Genomic DNA, 17,987 nt, shown 5'->3' with positions numbered 1-17,987 from the left:
ATATATATATATATGATTTTTTTTTTTGTGAATGTCAATCACAAAGTGTCAAAGACCTTTCTTCTTTCTGATAATTTACCATTATAGTTTCTTTCAGCCTGAATTATATGACACAGAATATGACTTAATGAAAGAAAAGAAAATAATAAAGATGGATTTTATCCTTGAAAAAGAAATGTTGTCCCTTTTGATTGGTCTGCTTCACTGAACTTTATTTTAGTTAAGTTACTTATAAAAAAAAAATATTATAATTTTATTATTAAATATTTTTAGTTAAATAATTCTGTCTGACTGCTGTTTTTAGTCAAAACTTAGTAATAATCTCAGCCTAAACTATTTTTAAACACACGGGTAGATAAAGATTAACCCGGAAGCTGGATAGTTTGTATTTTTGAAAGCAACGCGACGCACTCAATCTGCCAATCAGATCAGATAGTTACGCCTCATTACATTACATTACATTTACATTTATTCATTTAGCAGACGCTTTTATCCGAAGCGACTTACAGATGAGGACAGTGGAAGCAATCAAAAACAACAAAAAGAGCAATGATATATAAGTGCTATAACAAGTCTCAGTTAGGTTAACACAGTACACGTAGAATTGGATTTTAAATAATATAATAAATAAAAAAAGAAAACAGATAGAATAAAAATAGAATAGAGCAAGCTAGTATTAGAGATCTTTACACACACACACACATACAATTGCATAATAAATGAAAAGAAAATAGAATACAAAAAGATTAGAAAGGTAGTTAGATTTTTTTAAAGAATAGAATTAGAATAGTGAGTGTTAAAGTTAGAAATAATTTAATTATAATTAAATAATAATTATAATATTATTTAATAATATTAAATAATATTCATAATTTTTCTATTGCCAGAGATACATAACAAAATAAGTGACAATAATATAAAATACGTAATATAAATACATTACAAAAATAAATTATAAGAATGTCACATGCGTAGTAATGGGAGCTTTTGAAACATGTAACAATACGAGCGATAAAATCCTGACGTCGACAAATAGCCGACCAATCAGAACTCTGTTTTAAACGCGACGCGTGTGTGGGAGCGTTCTAGTTGCGTCGCATTGTAGCTGTGACGTGCACACTGCAGGCTCAAACTCTGGCCGATCAGGAAGAGAAGTTTGTGAGAGTTTTACCACAGCTTTATAGAAGCCTAGAGTTACATTTTAAAAATTAAATTAAATTAAATTACATCTAAATTTGTCAAAGCGACAGGATCCGACGCAAATATGTCTGTTGCCGGACTAAGGAAACAGTTTTATAAAGCGAGTCAGGTGAGTGTTTCCACGTCAGCTGGTATACGAATGTAAATTTACAGACTAGATACAACAATACACAAATTATATTTTGCAAGTTACAAAGAAACATTTATTATGTCAGTTCAAGTAGTTTTGACTTGCTTCACTCGGGGTCTCCACTGCTCTGGTAAAGTAAAAGTTAAAACATGGCTGTGTTTCAAAATGTAGTGAGCGCCCTACCTAGACAGCATATTCAATCATCAAACTTGGGTTTTGAACGCGTTTATGCAGGCGTTTCGTTAGATTTTGAGACATAATCACTGCAAATTTTATTTATATTTAATATTTTTTATATATCTAAAATTAATTTATAATATATGAGTAAACGCTTTGAGTTGCAGCATAAAAGCACAGATGAGTCACCCAGTAGTTTGTTTTGCCAGCCATATAACTACTGTAGATAAGAGCATCAATACAAACACTTTATGACTAAACCAAGCTCATATATATTTCCAAACAAAGTGAAGTCTTTAAAGTTAGGTCTAAAAATGTTTCCTTTTAAAGATTTTTATAGTCAAGTACACATGCTATGACACTCCATATCAAAGAGTTAACAGGTTGCTTTAATGCAGAATCATGACTTAAACATTGCAACACACTGCTTCTGACACCACCTCGACCATCATGTGGTCAGCAGTTCAGGTGAAATGTAAAATTAAATACTGTGGGTTTTGAGCAGGAAGCAGTGAAGCACATGTATTTTATTGGAAAAATACTCATGTTATTCAGCTGGTGTGCACTAAGGTCTGCAGATAATGGATAGTGTTAATTTGTAATGTGCTGAAAAACATATTCATCCTCTATATGGTATGAAAACGTGTCCATGTCACAGTCAAGTGGTAAAATATAAGAATTTGTATTTATGCAATTTGGGATATTGTACTCATGATGATTGTGCACATTTTCCTCTTAAATTCTTTTTACTTTAATGCAAAAATCTAATTCTCATTTCCATCATAGACATTTTACATTGTCTTTTTTTTAAATACTGTAATACCATTATTTTTATGCTAAAGTATTAGAAATAATCCCATAATATATAAATACTTTTACAATTGACACAATAGGTTTTTGTTTTTTTTCCCATTTTATTTTATTGAACATTTGCGATGTGTTTGTAGAAGGTTGACTTGAGTGAGGTAATTTGATCCACATGCGTCTTATTTTCTGTTCTCTGTGACTAATGACGCTGTAATTCATTGTGTGGTTGATAAACATTCCATTGTCAGATACTTCTGAGTCATGTGTACAATTTTAAGCTCATGCCAGGCAGATAAATAAAGTGATTTTAAATGAGATTCTTAGATGGTGTGCTTTATTATTTTTTAGCTGGATTAGTTTTAAATCCATGTCTTCTACTCCAAAATAATCATGCATTCAATCAGAAAGAGGCCTGTTTATCAAACACAGCGTAGATTAATGCAATTTCAGACATTCAGTTGTTTTTGGCATCAGCCAGTCTTACATTCCTTTACCTGCTTCAGCAAAACAAGTCTGACGTGCACCGACATGTTGCAGAAGAATCAGGCCAAACATTTTAATGTCAGACTGGAGATCTTACAGTCCCTGAGCTTTATTACAATAAAAACTGAAGCCTGCAGTGTCAAAAATGCAGAACTTCATGTTGTTCATAGTTATTAAAGACTATGTCATTAGTTTACTATTTCACCTTTTTGGCGTGTGCCTACAGAGAACATATTCCATCTCGATCTCATCAGTTTGAAGTTGAATAGGATCATATTGTCTGTTTACTAGGCCTGAAATCTGTTGTCAGCTAAATTCTTAAGAGACAAAAGCATGCATACTGATTCTACTAAAAATGTTCTCACAGTTATAAAGTATTTAGATGGTTCACCCAAAAATTCTAATTTGCTAAAAATGTTTTCACCCCCAGGCCAATGTAGATAAGTTTGTTTCTTGATCAGAACAGATTTGGAGAAATGCATTCCATCACTTGCTCACCAGTGGATCCTCTGCAGTGAATGGGTGCCGTCAGAATGAGAGTCCAAACAGCTGATAAAAACATCACAATAATCCACAACACTCTGTCTCTGTCAAAATCTTGTATTTTGGCCAGAAGCAACAGTTTAAAGTTAAAAACCTCTTAATTTTTTTATAAACATACATTTTTCACTTTTCAAGCTTTTCACTTCACAAGACATTAACTGATGGACTGGAGTGGTGTGGATTACTTGAGGATTATTGTGATGTTTTTATCAGCTGTTTAGACTCTCATTCTGACGGCACCCATTCACTGCATGGCCTGAGGGTGAGAGCGTTTACTTTTACTTTATAAAATGGCAAGATACAATGCAACAGCCAAAGACGTCCATCAATAGACATTTAAAAACAGCAGACTGAATGCAAATATTCCATCTTTTGTGTTTGCCACTTCAGTGTCTGATACCAGCATATTTTCTAGCTGCAAACTAGTTATCACATTATCAGCTTTGACTTCACCTGTTAGCCTTGAAAAAGTCCAACTTTGTACAGTATGTGTGTTTACACTGAAAAAGTTTTACAGTGTTTTGATTTAAAAGTTTAGTTTAGTCGTCAGACTGGATTCTTGTTCACAGCATAAGCTACAAGCCCAACAAATAGGTCATTTTCTTTCAGGCTATTTCCCTCACTCCCTCCCGCCCTTTTTTTCTTTCATCTTTTATCTTTTACTTTAGATAGCAGTTTCACTTACGGGTTGACAAGTGGGTTTTGCTGAGTATTTACTGCACCAGATATCTCGTGACTGGTTGTATCACAGTATCTATGAACTTGAATGTGTTTCCATGCGGGCTCTTGTATTGTGTATTTCCTATTGTCTGATGCCTTTGTTCCTGTTTGTTAGAAAAGTTGTCAGATTTGCTGTATGGCAGAGATAATTATGCAAATTGCAAAGCATATGACTTCCACATCGTGCAACGTATCATGAAAATGTTTGTAGCACAAATATTAGGGTGTTTATTTTTACTGATTTATTTTTAATTAAATATAAGGGCTTATTTTTCTCAAGTGTTTAAAGATAATTCCAAGCATATACAGGATTAGATGTGATTGCTTTTAAATTATACTGCTTGTTTCAAATGAAAGGCAAAACAAAGTTCACAATAAAGCTTAAAATCAGATATTCAAATATTAAATACAAATTCTACAGAACACAGAAAGTGTGGTATGTTTGTAACCTTTCGGGATATAAAATGTATATATTTATAATATTGGTCATCATATCAGTTACCAGCCATTATAAAGACTGAATTATTTTAAATAATCAGGATTGGTCAAAAATTGACAGTGATAATGAGTATATTGATGTGTTTGACCAAAAACACCTGAACAGTTCTGATTACTTTAAGTGAAAACAAGTGTTTTAAGATGAGTCATAAAATGAGACCGACTGTTTTGTATAACTGTATTTCTCATTTAGGAAAGTGATCTTTCTGATCATTATCTGTGTCCACACCTCCATCTGAATCATGTTAGGCCGTACAAAGAGCCACTGTTTGAAGGGCTGTCAGGCAAAGATGCATGTGTTCCTCTCTGAACACTGGGTGTGGGTTTTACATACAGACCAGTTATGTTTAATATTTGGCTCATATGCGTGAAAGACAACGAGCTGTGAAAATCTGTACGGCAACAATCAGAAGTTTCTTCCACATTTATTATCTTTCAACTTTTAGTCTTACTTGTAAACTTGCTTGCTTGCTTCTGATTAAATAAACTCTCACAAACACAACTCTGTTGTTTGTGCAGCTTTAGCATGACCAGTTCTGTAAAATAAAAATGACGTGGAAAACACAAAAGCATCCTCATACTTGAAAAGTTAGTGAAAACAAAAGCACTAAACCGTTACAATGATTCGCAAAAATGATGATGACTAAGACGTTTTAGTGTAATTATAAGCTTGATGGATTTTGCCACCTATGGGCTGTGCTGTTTGCTTTCATTTGAATATTTTCCTTTGGGAAGATCTTGATAAACAAGAGGCTTTCTGTTTAGTGGAATACAATAGACCATACTGTCTGTGTTTGTGTTCGAAGGGAGTTCAGCTCATAAAGGAGGAGTGCTTTGTGTGAAACTGAGTGAAAGCATTTGTGCCGCCCCTACAGGAAGTGTCGTTGACAAACAACAGAAAGAGTCCATTCCTGCCTGAATTTCTTTCCTTTGCTGTTATTTCTTTTTTCTCTTCTACAGTATACACACAAATGTAGTTAGTAGTTTGTTAAGGCTAAGGAGAAGTGTGCTTTTAGGTCTCTAAGTGATTTGACGGTGAGTTGTCAGCTGGTGGTCAATAAAACTCTTGATGTGGCTTAATAAGAAACAACTAAGAAATGAGTTAAAAATCACTTTGGCAGCTGCATAGCAATGTTTTGGCCACCACCTTTTAATTAGATGGATGTACAGTATAGTGGAGAGTGAATGAAATAATTGATGGAGAATGGGAGTAGACTTGGGAAATGTTGCAGAGACTTGAAACTCACCCAGGAGGAGGGTTATTTAATAAAACTAAAGCCATAAAAAATATTTTTGTGGTTTGAAATAACGTAAACTGAAAAACAAAAGTATATAAAAAATGTAATGTCTGCTATTTGTAAAGTTTTGTTTAATTTGAAGTACTAAAATAACTGTAAATAAACTAAAACTAAATGTAAAATAAAAATACCATAAAAAATAATAATAAAAATAACACAAAATTAACTAAAATTAAAGTAGAAACTGAAAGTATAAAATAAAATCAGATTCAATATATTAACAAAACGTATAAAAGTATATCAGTTATACTAAAATAACACTGAACTGGAGAATGTGGTTTAAATCCAAATTTTTATTTTTTAATAGAGTGACAAAGTAAAATAGTGAAACGTTCAAAAAGTCAACAAATTAAAAGATATTTTAAGTTCTTTACATGCCAAACACTATTACTGTTTCCCGCTCGCACTATAATGTGAACTGAAAGTGCAGCAGGTAATTAGATGAAAGTCTGAGGCTTCAAAATGAGTCTGTTCAACTTTACATTTGCAAATCAATGAATGTTTTTCGCCATTTTAGCATTTTATCATGCAAACTCACTAAATGTGTGCATACAGTACATGCTTCCTGAAGGATGATTTCTCTTATTCGCTTAATACTAAAATACGTTTTGCTAAATACTTTGTGTAAGGGTTTGGGGGATAGAAAATAGAACTAGCTAAAAAAAAACACACATTATGCCTATTGAAAGTCCTTGTACTGATAGATGTCCTGACGTGTGTGTTTCAGATGATGAGTGAGAAGGTGGGAGGTGCAGAAGGAACCAAACTGGACGAGGACTTCAAAGACCTTGAGAGGGTAACACATGTTTAACATTCACATGCCTATGCCAATATTCAAGTTCACAAAAATACAACCAAGATTTCCTTCTTCCTACTATTAGGACATTCTTGTAAGAAATTAAACTGTAAAATGAAATAAAAACTTCCTTAATACAAACCCAAAGCTGTGATTGACTGACCAGCACAAATTCATCGTGGAAAAAAATTAACTGTCAAATAATAGTATAGGATATAAACTATTTCTACTTCCACTTAGCCAATTATCCACACTTCATGTTCGGATTATTGTTTGTAATAAATGATAAACAAACAAAGGCTTTGTATTTTGCCATTTAAATATAATGTTAAAAGCCCATTATTATAGATTTTATCCTGAAAAATCACTAGTCTTTTGTTTAATTGCAGTGTCATATTGACAACACTAGCTTTAGTAGTTCTTGACATTTAGATTGGAATAAAAAAAAAAAAAGTGGTTAATACCACTTCCTCCCAAAGTACATCAGTTATGCATAACCGGAAGTTCCTTCACCTTTAGAAGAAGCCCCACCTCAAAACGAATTCTCAAACAACTTTACAGCTCATAACTCACGTTTCTACTGCTTAATTCCTGTAAGAGCTTTAACATTTTTGGTTTAAACAAGTTATTTGCATTATTTTCTGTGGTAAACCACAGCAAGCCACAGTCTATTGAGCCCGCTTCTATCAGTATCAGTCCGCTTCTTGAGTGCCTTTTGTTTTAGTAGGTGTGACCGGTTCGGATTGTTTCAGGTCTTTCTCACTTCTTTGTCAGTGAGACACACACACACCTGTTCTCTGACATTTGTGCTTCACAGAAGGCTGAGGTCACCAGTAAAGCCATATCAGATGTGCTCTGCAAAACTGCTGAATACCTGCAGCCTAACCCAGGTGAAAACATGGAATACATATTCCCCTTGTGCTGAATTTAAAGTCATATGCAAGATTTATATTAATTAGTTTATATTAAATGTAAAAAAAAAAGCATTACATCACTTGCTCACCAGTCAATCCTCTGCAGTGAATGGGTGCCGTAAGAATGAGTCCAAACAGCTGATAAAAACATCCCAGTAATCCACACCACTCCAGTCCATCAATTAATGTCTTTTTTTTTTTGCAGTGTATATTTGTTTATTCATCTGTCTGTCTTGTACTGCAGCATCAAGAGCGAGGCTGACCATGTTGAACACCATGTCTAAAATGCGGGGACAGGTGAAGAGCCCAGGCTACCCTCAGGCAGAAGGCCTTCTGGGAGAGTGTATGCTCAAATACGGCCGAGACATGGGAGACGACACCAACTTTGGTGAGAGGACTGTTCTTTCTTACCGGCAATTACAAAAAACTGTAATGGGAAACCATGTCATTCATATTATTTGCCCAAAGCATAAAAATCTTTCTTACAGCAACATGTATCAGCACACAGTGAAACAGAAAACAAAAACCTATTCAGATTTTCAGCATCTTATTATTAGAGACCTGTCAAACATCTGAGATTACTCTTTAAAATATAAAAGTATTATATTTCTCTTTGTTTAATACAGATGATATAGTATCTTATTTGCTTTTAAAGGGTTAGTTCACCCAAATATTAAAATTATGTCATTAATGACTCACCCTCATGTCGTTCAAATCCCGTAGGACCTCCGTTCATCAACACAGTTTAAGATATTTTAGATTTAGTCCGAGAGCTTGTCCCTCCATTGAAGCTGTGTGTACGGAATGCTGTCCATGTCCAAAAAGGTAATAAAAACATTATCAAAGTAGTCCATGTGACATCAGATGGTCAGTTAGAATTTTTTGAAGCATCGAAAATACATTTTGGTCCAAAAATAGCAAAAACTACGACTTTATTCAGCATTGTCTTCTCTTCCGTGTCTGTTGTGAGTGTGTTCACTGCATTGTAGTGATATCCGGTTCGCGAACGAATCATTCGATGTAACCGGATCTTCTTGAACCAGTTCACCAAATCGACCTGAATCGTTTGAAACGGTTTGCGTCTCCAATACGCATTAATCCGCAAACGACTTAAGCTGTTAACTTTTTTAACGTGGCTGACACTCCCTCTGAGTTCAAACAAACCAATATCCCGGAGTAATTCATTTACTCAAACAGTACACTGACTGAACTGCTGTGAAGAGAGAACTGAAGATGAACACCGAGCCAGATAACGAACGAATGATTGACTCGTTCTCTAGTCAAGAACCGGTTGCATCGTTATTGGATCACCAGTAGTGATGGGAAATTTGGTTCTTTTCCGCGAACCGGTTCTTTTGGACAGTTCGATTCAGCTCCTCGGTTCTCGAATTGGACAGAAACGGTTGTATTTTCGTATGCTTCAAAAAATTCTAACTGACCCTCTGATGTCACATGCACTACATTGAAGATGTTTTTCTTACCTTTCTGGACACGGACAGTATACCGTACACACAGTTTCAATGGAGGGACTGAGAGCTCTCGGACTAAATCTAAAATATCTTAAACTGTGTTCCGAAGATGAACAAAGGTCCCATGGGTCTGGAACGACATGAGGGTGAGTTATTAAATACATAATTTTAATATTGGGGTGAACTAACCCTTTTACAAAACACTTTTGTGCATGTTCTCCATCGGATCCATAGGTGGTGCTTTAGTGGAGATGGGAGAGGCCATGAAGAGACTGGCAGAAGTGAAAGACTCTCTAGACATTGATGTCAAACAGAACTTCATCGACCCTTTCCAAACTATAGTCGACAAGGACCTAAAAGACATACAGGTGGAAAACTGCAATCAATTGCACTCTAAAATCAAATTAAAGTTTATTCATTAAATATGTAATAATCATGGGCTAAATATATGACCATTACATATAATTAAATATGATAATATGCTCTGATTCTTCCTCAGCATCATCTGAAAAAACTGGAGGGCCGTCGACTGGATTACGACTACAAGAAGAAGCGTCAGGGGAAGATTCCGGATGAGGAGGTCAGGCTAGCAGCAGAGAAGTTCGAAGAGTCCAAAGAAGTGGCTGAAACCAGCATGCAGAACCTTCTGGATACTGACGTAAGCTCAGTTCAGCCTGTTGGAGTCAGTCTCTGATCACCTCCTTTTTAAATGCTGAAAGTCATTCTTAACACTGAGGATGTGGTTTATTATTAGCTGTTTTTTAATGGTTATCAGACTTTGTCACAAATCGCGTCTGTAAAAAGTGCCTGCCAAAACAGAACTGAAAATGGCGAGGTGCAGATCGGTTTTAAAAGCCATATGCAAACTACAATTTGAAAAGTACAATTACAAAATACAATAAATTCTGCTATGGAATTATTTTGGTTGCTGAGATTCTTTCAGTTTGCTTAAAGTAATGAGTAATAGTAACAGTGATGCTTTGCCTGAGCGAACAGCACTAAAAATCTTATTACATAACCCCCTATTGGGAAGTTTTTATAGTCTGGGACCAGGGAGGGTCGTATAATTGTACTGTCGCTACAGTGATCCACATCAGTGAGTGCTGGATAGTTTCCAGCCAACACATTTATCAGTCTGTTTTATCGACACTGGACGGCAGGCCAGAGACTGTGAACACTTTTGATGTTTCTGACTATTTGCTACACTGGTCACAGAGGCCTGTAATAAAACATTGTCATTAATGTGCGCTAACAGAAAGTTCCTCAATTTGCCATGTATGCAGTAATAGTCAGTCAGTTCAGTGGTATATATCAAAGTAACATGGAAACTCTGTACCATGAATTTTCATGATTATTATAATATTTATTGTATTTTGCATATTGCATCTTAAAAAAATGCACGTTGGAATGCTCATTGTAGTAGAAGCGACAAAAGATTAATACACTGTGCATCTTTTTTTATTAAAAAAACAAATATTTTATAGAATTTTTTAGTATTCTATGATTTGAATGTAAAGCTCCTTCCAGCTGTTTCCAGCAGCATATTTAAACATCTTTGCATATGGCTGTACTTTGCGGTCAAGCTGTAGTTTTATTGATGCAATGTTAGTTTTAACATTGTGTTGTGATGTTTATGCTGTGGAAAGCAGTGCTGTTTTAATATCATTGCTATACTATTGTAGCTTTAATTATTATTTTAAAACATTATTTTAAAGTTTGCCATTTTGTTGTGAGTTTTTGTCATTTTTGTGTGTGTATATATATATATATATTATTTTTTATTTTTTCAGTTAACATTTATTTTATTTCAAGTAAGAAACTTAAAACTAGTTTAGTTTGAGTTTTAATTGCTATAATATTCATGGTGGAAAGCCAAAGGTGTGTAGAGTGTCCCATTTGTCATTTCATAAATAAGTTAACAGCATATTTAGTGAGGTTTAAGCTAAAGATAAAATTGTTTACCAGTTCTGTAGGAAAAGTGAATTTGGTTATTGAGATCAAAAGTTGAAGCCCTTGTGAAGTAACAGAAATAGAGATGCAAAATCAGTGAAACCTAAAAGAGGAAGCTTCCAGCTCTTTATTCGAAGGCAATAACATCTCGTCATGCTCTGGATGTGCGTGGCTGTGTGTTGTATGTGTGTTTGTAGGTGGAGCAGGTGAGTCAGCTCACAGCTTTGGTCGAATCACAGCTGCAGTTTCACAGACAGTCTGTGGAGGTCCTGGAGGAGCTGGCACAGAGAATGAGAGAGAGGTTCGAGATCAACATCCATTGGATATTTCTCTGTCTTCACATATATATAAATATTTATCATGTCATTCCAAACCCATTTGAAATTCTTCTTGGATTCATGAAATTTGGATTCATGTTCATGGTCATTTTTTTTCCTATGCAGTTATATTGAATGGGGACTAAAGCTTTCAAACTACAAATAGAATGCAAAAGTATTGCAAAAACATTATTGAAGAAGTCCATATGGCCTCTTGACCATACCAAATGTTCTATATATAATACATTTATTTTTTTGTGAAATATTTTCAGCTTCTGATAGATGGTTTTCTGTGTGTGTGTGTGTGTGTGTGTGTGTTTGTGTTCATGTTTGTGCATGTGCTCTGCAGAGTAAACGAGGCCGAATCTCAGCCACGCCAGAAACGGATGCCTGTGTCCAGACCCAGTTTTGATTGCTTGGAGTCGGAAGACTCTGACGGAGGCTGGAGTCCGTCAGCTGCACCATCATCACACGCGTTCACAGGTGAGCTCACCCTGTTCATTTATAGAAGCCTTCAAGGAGTAGTTCACCCAAAAATACTAATTTGCTGAAGGTTTACTTACACTCAGGCCACTTAAAATGTAGATTCATTTGTTTCTTTATTAGAGAAATTTAGCTTTGCATAACTTGCTCTCCAATGGATCCTCTGCAGTGAATGGGTGCCGTCAGAATAAGAGTCCAAACAGCTGATAAAAACATTACAATAATCCACACGACTCCAGTCCATTAATTAACGTCTTGTGAAGTAAAAAGCTGTGAAAAAGTGATCTCGTCTGAAACAGGAGAGAAATATGCATTGTTTTAAGCACAGTATGTTATAGAAAACACTCAAAAACCATTCTAAACACATATATTGCTAGATTTTAATGTGAAAGGACAACAGGGGATGGACTTTTTCACTGGAGGAACCGTTATTCTGAATTATGGACTAATATTTTGGCAAGAAGCAAAAGTATAATGTTAAAACGCCTTGATGGTTTTGTTTCTTATAAACACGCAGCTTTGCTTGCTTCACAAGGCATTAATTAATGGACGGGAGTGATGTGGATTATTGATGTTTTTATCAGCTGTTTGGACTCATTCTGATGGCACCCATTCACTGCAGAGGATCTATTGGTGAGCAAGTGATGAAGTGCTACATTTACAAAACTTTCTTTTTAAAGAAACAAACCTATCTACATCTTAATTTTTGGTTCAACTATTCAAAAAAAATGAATCAACAGCAGAGACTGTGTGTTTTAACACATGCAGACTCAACTGTAAATTGAACAACATTTTCAGGGAAGCCTAGATTTGATTTTAATTGGACAGAGAGTCACATTCTGAATGGTAACAGTAGATATGAAATACCGAAAGCCATTACATGTGCAAATGATAGACCTTCCTTTAGGAGCTTTCTTTTAGACCTTCCTTCACTCAATTTAATGGCTTTCCTGAATGATGCATTGGCTCACACATTACAGCTTTTTTCTGAAAATATTTTTAATCAAGTGCAAGGGTTACTGGAAATCATATTCTTCGATTTATGTAACGAGAAGCTCAACAGATTTCCATATGCTGCACAGGTTCATTCTCATGAAGTCTCTAGTTTCCACGGAGACGAGACAAGACAGTGCAGCTGATTAAGCAGCACATGTTCTGTATGGAGCGCTGCACGCTGTGGACTAAGTGTATACTTAATATTTTAAAATGTTGGCTTTCCAGAACCTACACCAGTCGGGCTGCCCAGACACTCAGTGACTTACTAAAAAGTGTTTTGATTTTGTGTAAAATGGAAACCGACTGTCTGAGGTTGGTTATTAAACTGCCTTCCAAGGCACAATAATGTAATGTCTATTAATCTAGAGCAAATTGAAGTTAGCTTTAAATTTAAATTAGCTTTATAGCCATTTTTTACTGACGAATATGCTTATTTCTCGTAAAAGTTTATTCATCTGCTGAAAAAATAATTGACTTTTTTCAATTGCTCATTCAGACAGCATTTGGATTCTTTCAGCCATTTGTTGATTCACATGCACTGAATTTTGGGAGTCTGATCAGTTATTGAGTCAAGAAAGTGATGTTTAAAATCATGCATTCATCAGTGGTAAAGTTGAGTGCATTTCAGTTATTTTCTTATATATTATTATGGTATCACTTAATATTTTCAATTAGCTTTTTTATTATTTGGTTTTAGTTTTAGTAATTGTAGTACTTTAACTTAAACGTATTTCAGTTCGTCTCTTTTTTTTTTATATTTAAGTCTGAGCTTTTCATCTATTTATTATATAACAAATATTTAATTGGTCAAATTAAGAGCATTGCAGTGTTATATACTATTATAGTATTTATTAATGTCTTGTTTATTAATTAATCATTTTAATTTTAGTTTATGCTTTTGTTATGCTTTTGCCATTTTTATAATTTTGTTATATTTCTGTTTCGCTTTAATTTGTTTTTATTTATTTTATTTTAGCACTTCATCTTAAATGCATTTCATTAATTTAGTTGCCAATGTAACATTTTTAAATTGCTCTATATTTTTTCATTTTGCTCCTGTTAACAATAACACTGATGCATTGCATTGTGGGATATAGTTTCGAGGCAGTGTGCTCTGTAGTGTACAGCACATTTTGGTATAATTCACAGTTCATGTAGCATGCACTCTGTGTGAAGATGAGCTTGTCGTGCATGTGTGTGTGGATGGATGTCTGTGTCAGTTGGTTTCAGTGTGAACTGTGTGTGGAACCACGCAGAGACTGACTATTGTTTCTCTTTCTCTTACGTCAGCGGCCCACTCCTATAACACCCCATCTTCCCGTCAGAAACACAAAAGTGAGTCACACACAAACACACACTCGACATAGTGGAGCTTTAATTCTATGCCAGATTTTTCTTCCAGCTTCAAATCTCAGTGAAAATGAGTGATGTGAATCAGCCACCTGCTAAACGCACACACATGTATAACAGACCCATGATGAGCACAGACACATCACTCGTGTGTGTGTGTGTGTGTGTGTGTGTGTGTGTGTGTGTGTGTGTGAGATGCTCTGTGAGTGAGACGCCTTTAGTTTCCTTTCATAAGATAAATCAAACAAGTGCTCAATCTCCCACGTGTTGAATTATCCACCAGGGAGCTTGTTTAACTAAAAATGTAGTAGTTTATTAATATCTGCATGAACAGTTTAAGAACATCTCACAGATACACAAACAAGCTGCCTCGCTGTCTACTGTCTACATAGGTTGCTTTCTAAGACAGCATCCTAATCTAAATGGAACTTTATCAGTGACTGATTTGGATTGCACTACATAGGCAGCACATGCACCACAATTTGCAGTGATACCAATAAGTTAATGCTAATGTTTTAAGTTAGCATTAAGGTGGTTCAATTTGAAGTGTTCACTGAGTGTTGTCTAGCATGCGGAGGGTTTGGATTGCTTGAGCTAGTATTGATCTTTTTGGAGCTTGCGTTTTCGGAAGTAGCAGAACTGGTCATTGTCTTTGTTTTGTTTTTTCTTAAACCAAGGTACACCTTTGCATAAATGCAGTATTGCATGTACTTAATGCTAAATAAGTTTGGTATATGTCAGTTTTCATTGTCTTGTCTCTTAATTTTTTGTTCAATAAAGGTACCAGTCCCAGGTTCTTTGGAGAGAGAACTATTAGATATGTTAGATATGTTAACTATTGTCTCACATGAAATTAGCACAGTATGGGAAGAAGCTAGTTTTAAATGCATCAACTGTAACAAATTTTAGTGTTGATTGCCAAGATTATTGTAAGTAAAATATTTTTTATATATATAAGAAATACAAGTTTATTATTAATTATAAACCAGCACCTTAACACCTTGTTACCTATTATAGTGTATAAATAATTAATATAAAATATAATATTGTTTAAAATTAAATGTATAATATATTGTTTATATTAATAATATTGTGTAAATGTAAAAATATTGTTTAGAATTTTACAAATGAATACAATTTACAAATGTAATGCATTTATATATTTTTCATTAATATTATGATTTATTTTTTATTAACCTAGAATTTCATTATTATGGAAATTGCTTGATAAAATAAAAAATGATACAACTTTTGAAATTGTATTCATGATTTTAAAAAGCATCTTTATAAATAAAGTTTTGCTAATACTTACAAAAATTAAATAATTCCAGTTAAAAGGCCCTTTTAATTTGATGTTCCTTATGCGTACTTCCAGTAATCTGTCCTCTTTCTCTTGCTCTGTTTACCTTTTCTCCACCTCCCTCTCTCTGTGCATCTTCATCTTTTTTCTGCTCTATTCTAATGCAATATTCCGTCTCCATAGTGACAGATCAGCCATGCTGCAAGGCATTGTATGACTTTGAAGCGGAGAACGAAGGAGAGCTTGGCTTCTACGAGGGTGACGTCATCACGCTGACCAATCAAATAGACGAGAACTGGTTCGAGGGAACCGTGCACGGCCAGACCGGATTGTTCCCCTGCAACTACGTAGAGGTTATGGTGCCGCTGCGGCACTGATCTCACACAAAACAGGAAGAGAAAGTGCAATTCCAGGTACAGGACAGGGAATAGGGGGAAAATTTTGACACTTTGACCTCCTGAAAGAAATGCTGGATAATATACAGTACGAGTTTGAATGATTATTTGTTACTTAGGCTTCAGGTCAAGAGTTTTAGTTCATCATAGGAAACTCTAGCATTCCCCAAAGTACAATAAACATCATTGAGAAGATGTCAAAGATAAATCTGTTTTGTAAGAGTTCATTCTAGAGTCAATGGATTTTATTTTCATATTCAGTTTCCTATACTGATGTTACAAAGAAGTGTCTTCTGTTGGTAATCACTGACCCCTAGTGGCCACAGTTATGTACAACACCTCATTATGCATTAATAATTAATTCAAAGTTGATTCTAACAACAAAACAAAAAGGAAGGTCAACAGAAAAATAAAGGTGGTTTCTTTACATGACCGGCTTACTCAAAAATAGAAATTAAATTTTAGTGTCTCACCCTCATGCTGTTCCAAATGCGAACCAGAAGTACCAGTTTATGTTTATTTACACAACAATGATTTTTACTTTTATTTTTCTGCATGATTCCATCCCTCGCTCTCTTTTCTAGAAAGGGGAACCTTTACAAATCCCCTTCTGAACTGTACTTGTGTTTCTGAGAACCATAGTAGGACACACACAATCAGAAACCTCAGCTTACAGATATTTAAGTTCCACATGGGTGAGTTCTTGAAAAAGGAAATTAAGTCCGTGAACCACTTTTGTTATTGTTTTTTTGTTTTTTTTGTTTTCTTTTTAAGTCCAGATTGTTTTCCTTCTGGGTTATTATGGCTTTAATCTGTTTCACTTCCTCAAAGAGGGAAATCCGAAGTTCCTCTAACCACTGATCTTGGTTCAGTTTCTATTTCTCAGGGAAAAGGTTCGTCTGCTGTAATCCTCTTTACAGAGAAACTCACTGGGACTCATTCATAATATTCAACATGTCTGGTTTTGCCTAAAGTGCAGACCACTTTAATCTGTTGCCTTGGATAAACCGTACCAAACAAATGTTTACATGGTTCCTATATCTTTGTATTTGTGAATTTTCGTCATCTTTTCATTGCAATAACAATATTATTCAACTTTCTACTTCTACTTTTTATTTTGAAGATACAGTCTATAATCACTGCAAATATCAATTACATCCAATTGTTTTTTTTGTTTTTTGTTTTTTTTTTGCATGCAAGGACGATGTTAGAATGACAGTCATGGGCCATAGTTTTAGATGACAAAAGGAAAGATTTGACTGGTTTAGATTATCTAGCATTTTGGATCGGTTTATATTTCAGATTTGTTTTTGTTTTTAACCCCAAACTGTTCCTGGGATCTTGACAAGGGAATCGTGAAAACTGGGATCAGGTTGTAATCTGTGTAGAGTTACTGTAGTGAAAAAGTAGAAAATCAGAGGTGTTGGAAAGTGTAATGTTCAATGTTGTGCATCATAATTGGTACGTACTGTAGATCAGGATATACCACAGCATGTTCAGAAAGAATGATTTCACCACCTTCAATGTACCTTTTTACTCTTTTATTCATGTGATTACAGTTACATTAGTCAGCAGATCTGATTTCATGTTATTCAGTAGTTTCATGCCGAAAGGAACCAGTGTGATGAGTTTTTGTGAAGTATAAACTTCATTGTGTTTGGGGTTGAGGGATGCTGGTCCTAGGTTTCAGGTTCGAGTCTTGTTCTGGTAACTATTTTACCTCGCACTGTAGTACTGTACTCTCAACCTCTTACATGTCCTCTGATGTTGCTTACACTACACTTAAAAGTAATATTCTGTTATGTGTAGAATGTATTATATGTAATGGAAAACCTTGTTTGGGCCTCCTGTTGTCCCTGGTTAACATTGTTAGACCTCAAATCTAAAAAAAAATATTTTTAGAAAGTGTTTCAGAAAGAATGCTTCTTTGAATCAGTATTTCCTGCGTAATCAATTTGTGATTTATGTTTTGTTATGAAATTGTGCAGGGATAAGAGAACATTGTATATTTTAATTATAAATAAAGGTGGAAAACTATATCTGTGTGTGTGTTTTCTCTTGGTCAGTGATCACTTTGAGCAGGTTTCTCTCACCGGTGAGCGTGAAGTATACGATTGGACTGGAGCTGGAGTTGAGGAATTACAGAATGCTTTCGACAGTC

At 34.8% G+C, this 17,987-nt stretch overlaps 1 protein-coding gene across 2 annotated transcripts; it reads left to right on the top strand.

Annotated features, from left to right (window-relative positions):
- Positions 1-1,064: 1,064 nt before the first annotated feature.
- LOC132154547 (endophilin-A2-like) lies at positions 1,065-16,978 on the top strand. 2 transcript variants are annotated; one of them, XM_059563159.1, is made up of 10 exons: positions 1,065-1,309; positions 6,584-6,652; positions 7,470-7,542; positions 7,811-7,954; positions 9,270-9,403; positions 9,535-9,693; positions 11,183-11,286; positions 11,652-11,785; positions 14,072-14,116; positions 15,615-16,978. In XM_059563159.1, exons 1-10 carry the CDS (start codon positions 1,265-1,267, stop codon positions 15,806-15,808), a joined length of 1,101 nt encoding a protein of 366 aa, XP_059419142.1. In that variant the 5' UTR covers positions 1,065-1,264; the 3' UTR covers positions 15,809-16,978. The 2 variants fall into 2 exon arrangements, with proteins under 2 accessions (XP_059419142.1, XP_059419143.1); XM_059563160.1 differs by lacking the exon at positions 14,072-14,116.
- Positions 16,979-17,987: the final 1,009 nt, after the last annotated feature.

The sequence above is a fragment of the Carassius carassius genome, chromosome 12 (genome assembly GCF_963082965.1).
Source record: "Carassius carassius chromosome 12, fCarCar2.1, whole genome shotgun sequence".
In the NCBI taxonomy this organism is placed as follows: domain Eukaryota; kingdom Metazoa; phylum Chordata; class Actinopteri; order Cypriniformes; family Cyprinidae; genus Carassius; species Carassius carassius.
The sequence above is the reverse complement of the archived record's forward strand: the minus strand, read 5'-3'. Positions and strand labels throughout refer to the sequence as shown.

Bases quoted from the DNA above. Each gene is read 5' to 3' on its own strand.
- LOC132154547 (XM_059563159.1), top strand. From the start codon at position 1,265: ATGTCTGTTGCCGGACTAAGGAAACAGTTTTATAAAGCGAGTCAG. The intron at 7,543-7,810 runs GTGAAAACATGG...CTTGTACTGCAG, and splicing joins ATACCTGCAGCCTAACCCAG to CATCAAGAGCGAGGCTGACC. The intron at 9,404-9,534 runs GTGGAAAACTGC...ATTCTTCCTCAG, and splicing joins AGGACCTAAAAGACATACAG to CATCATCTGAAAAAACTGGA.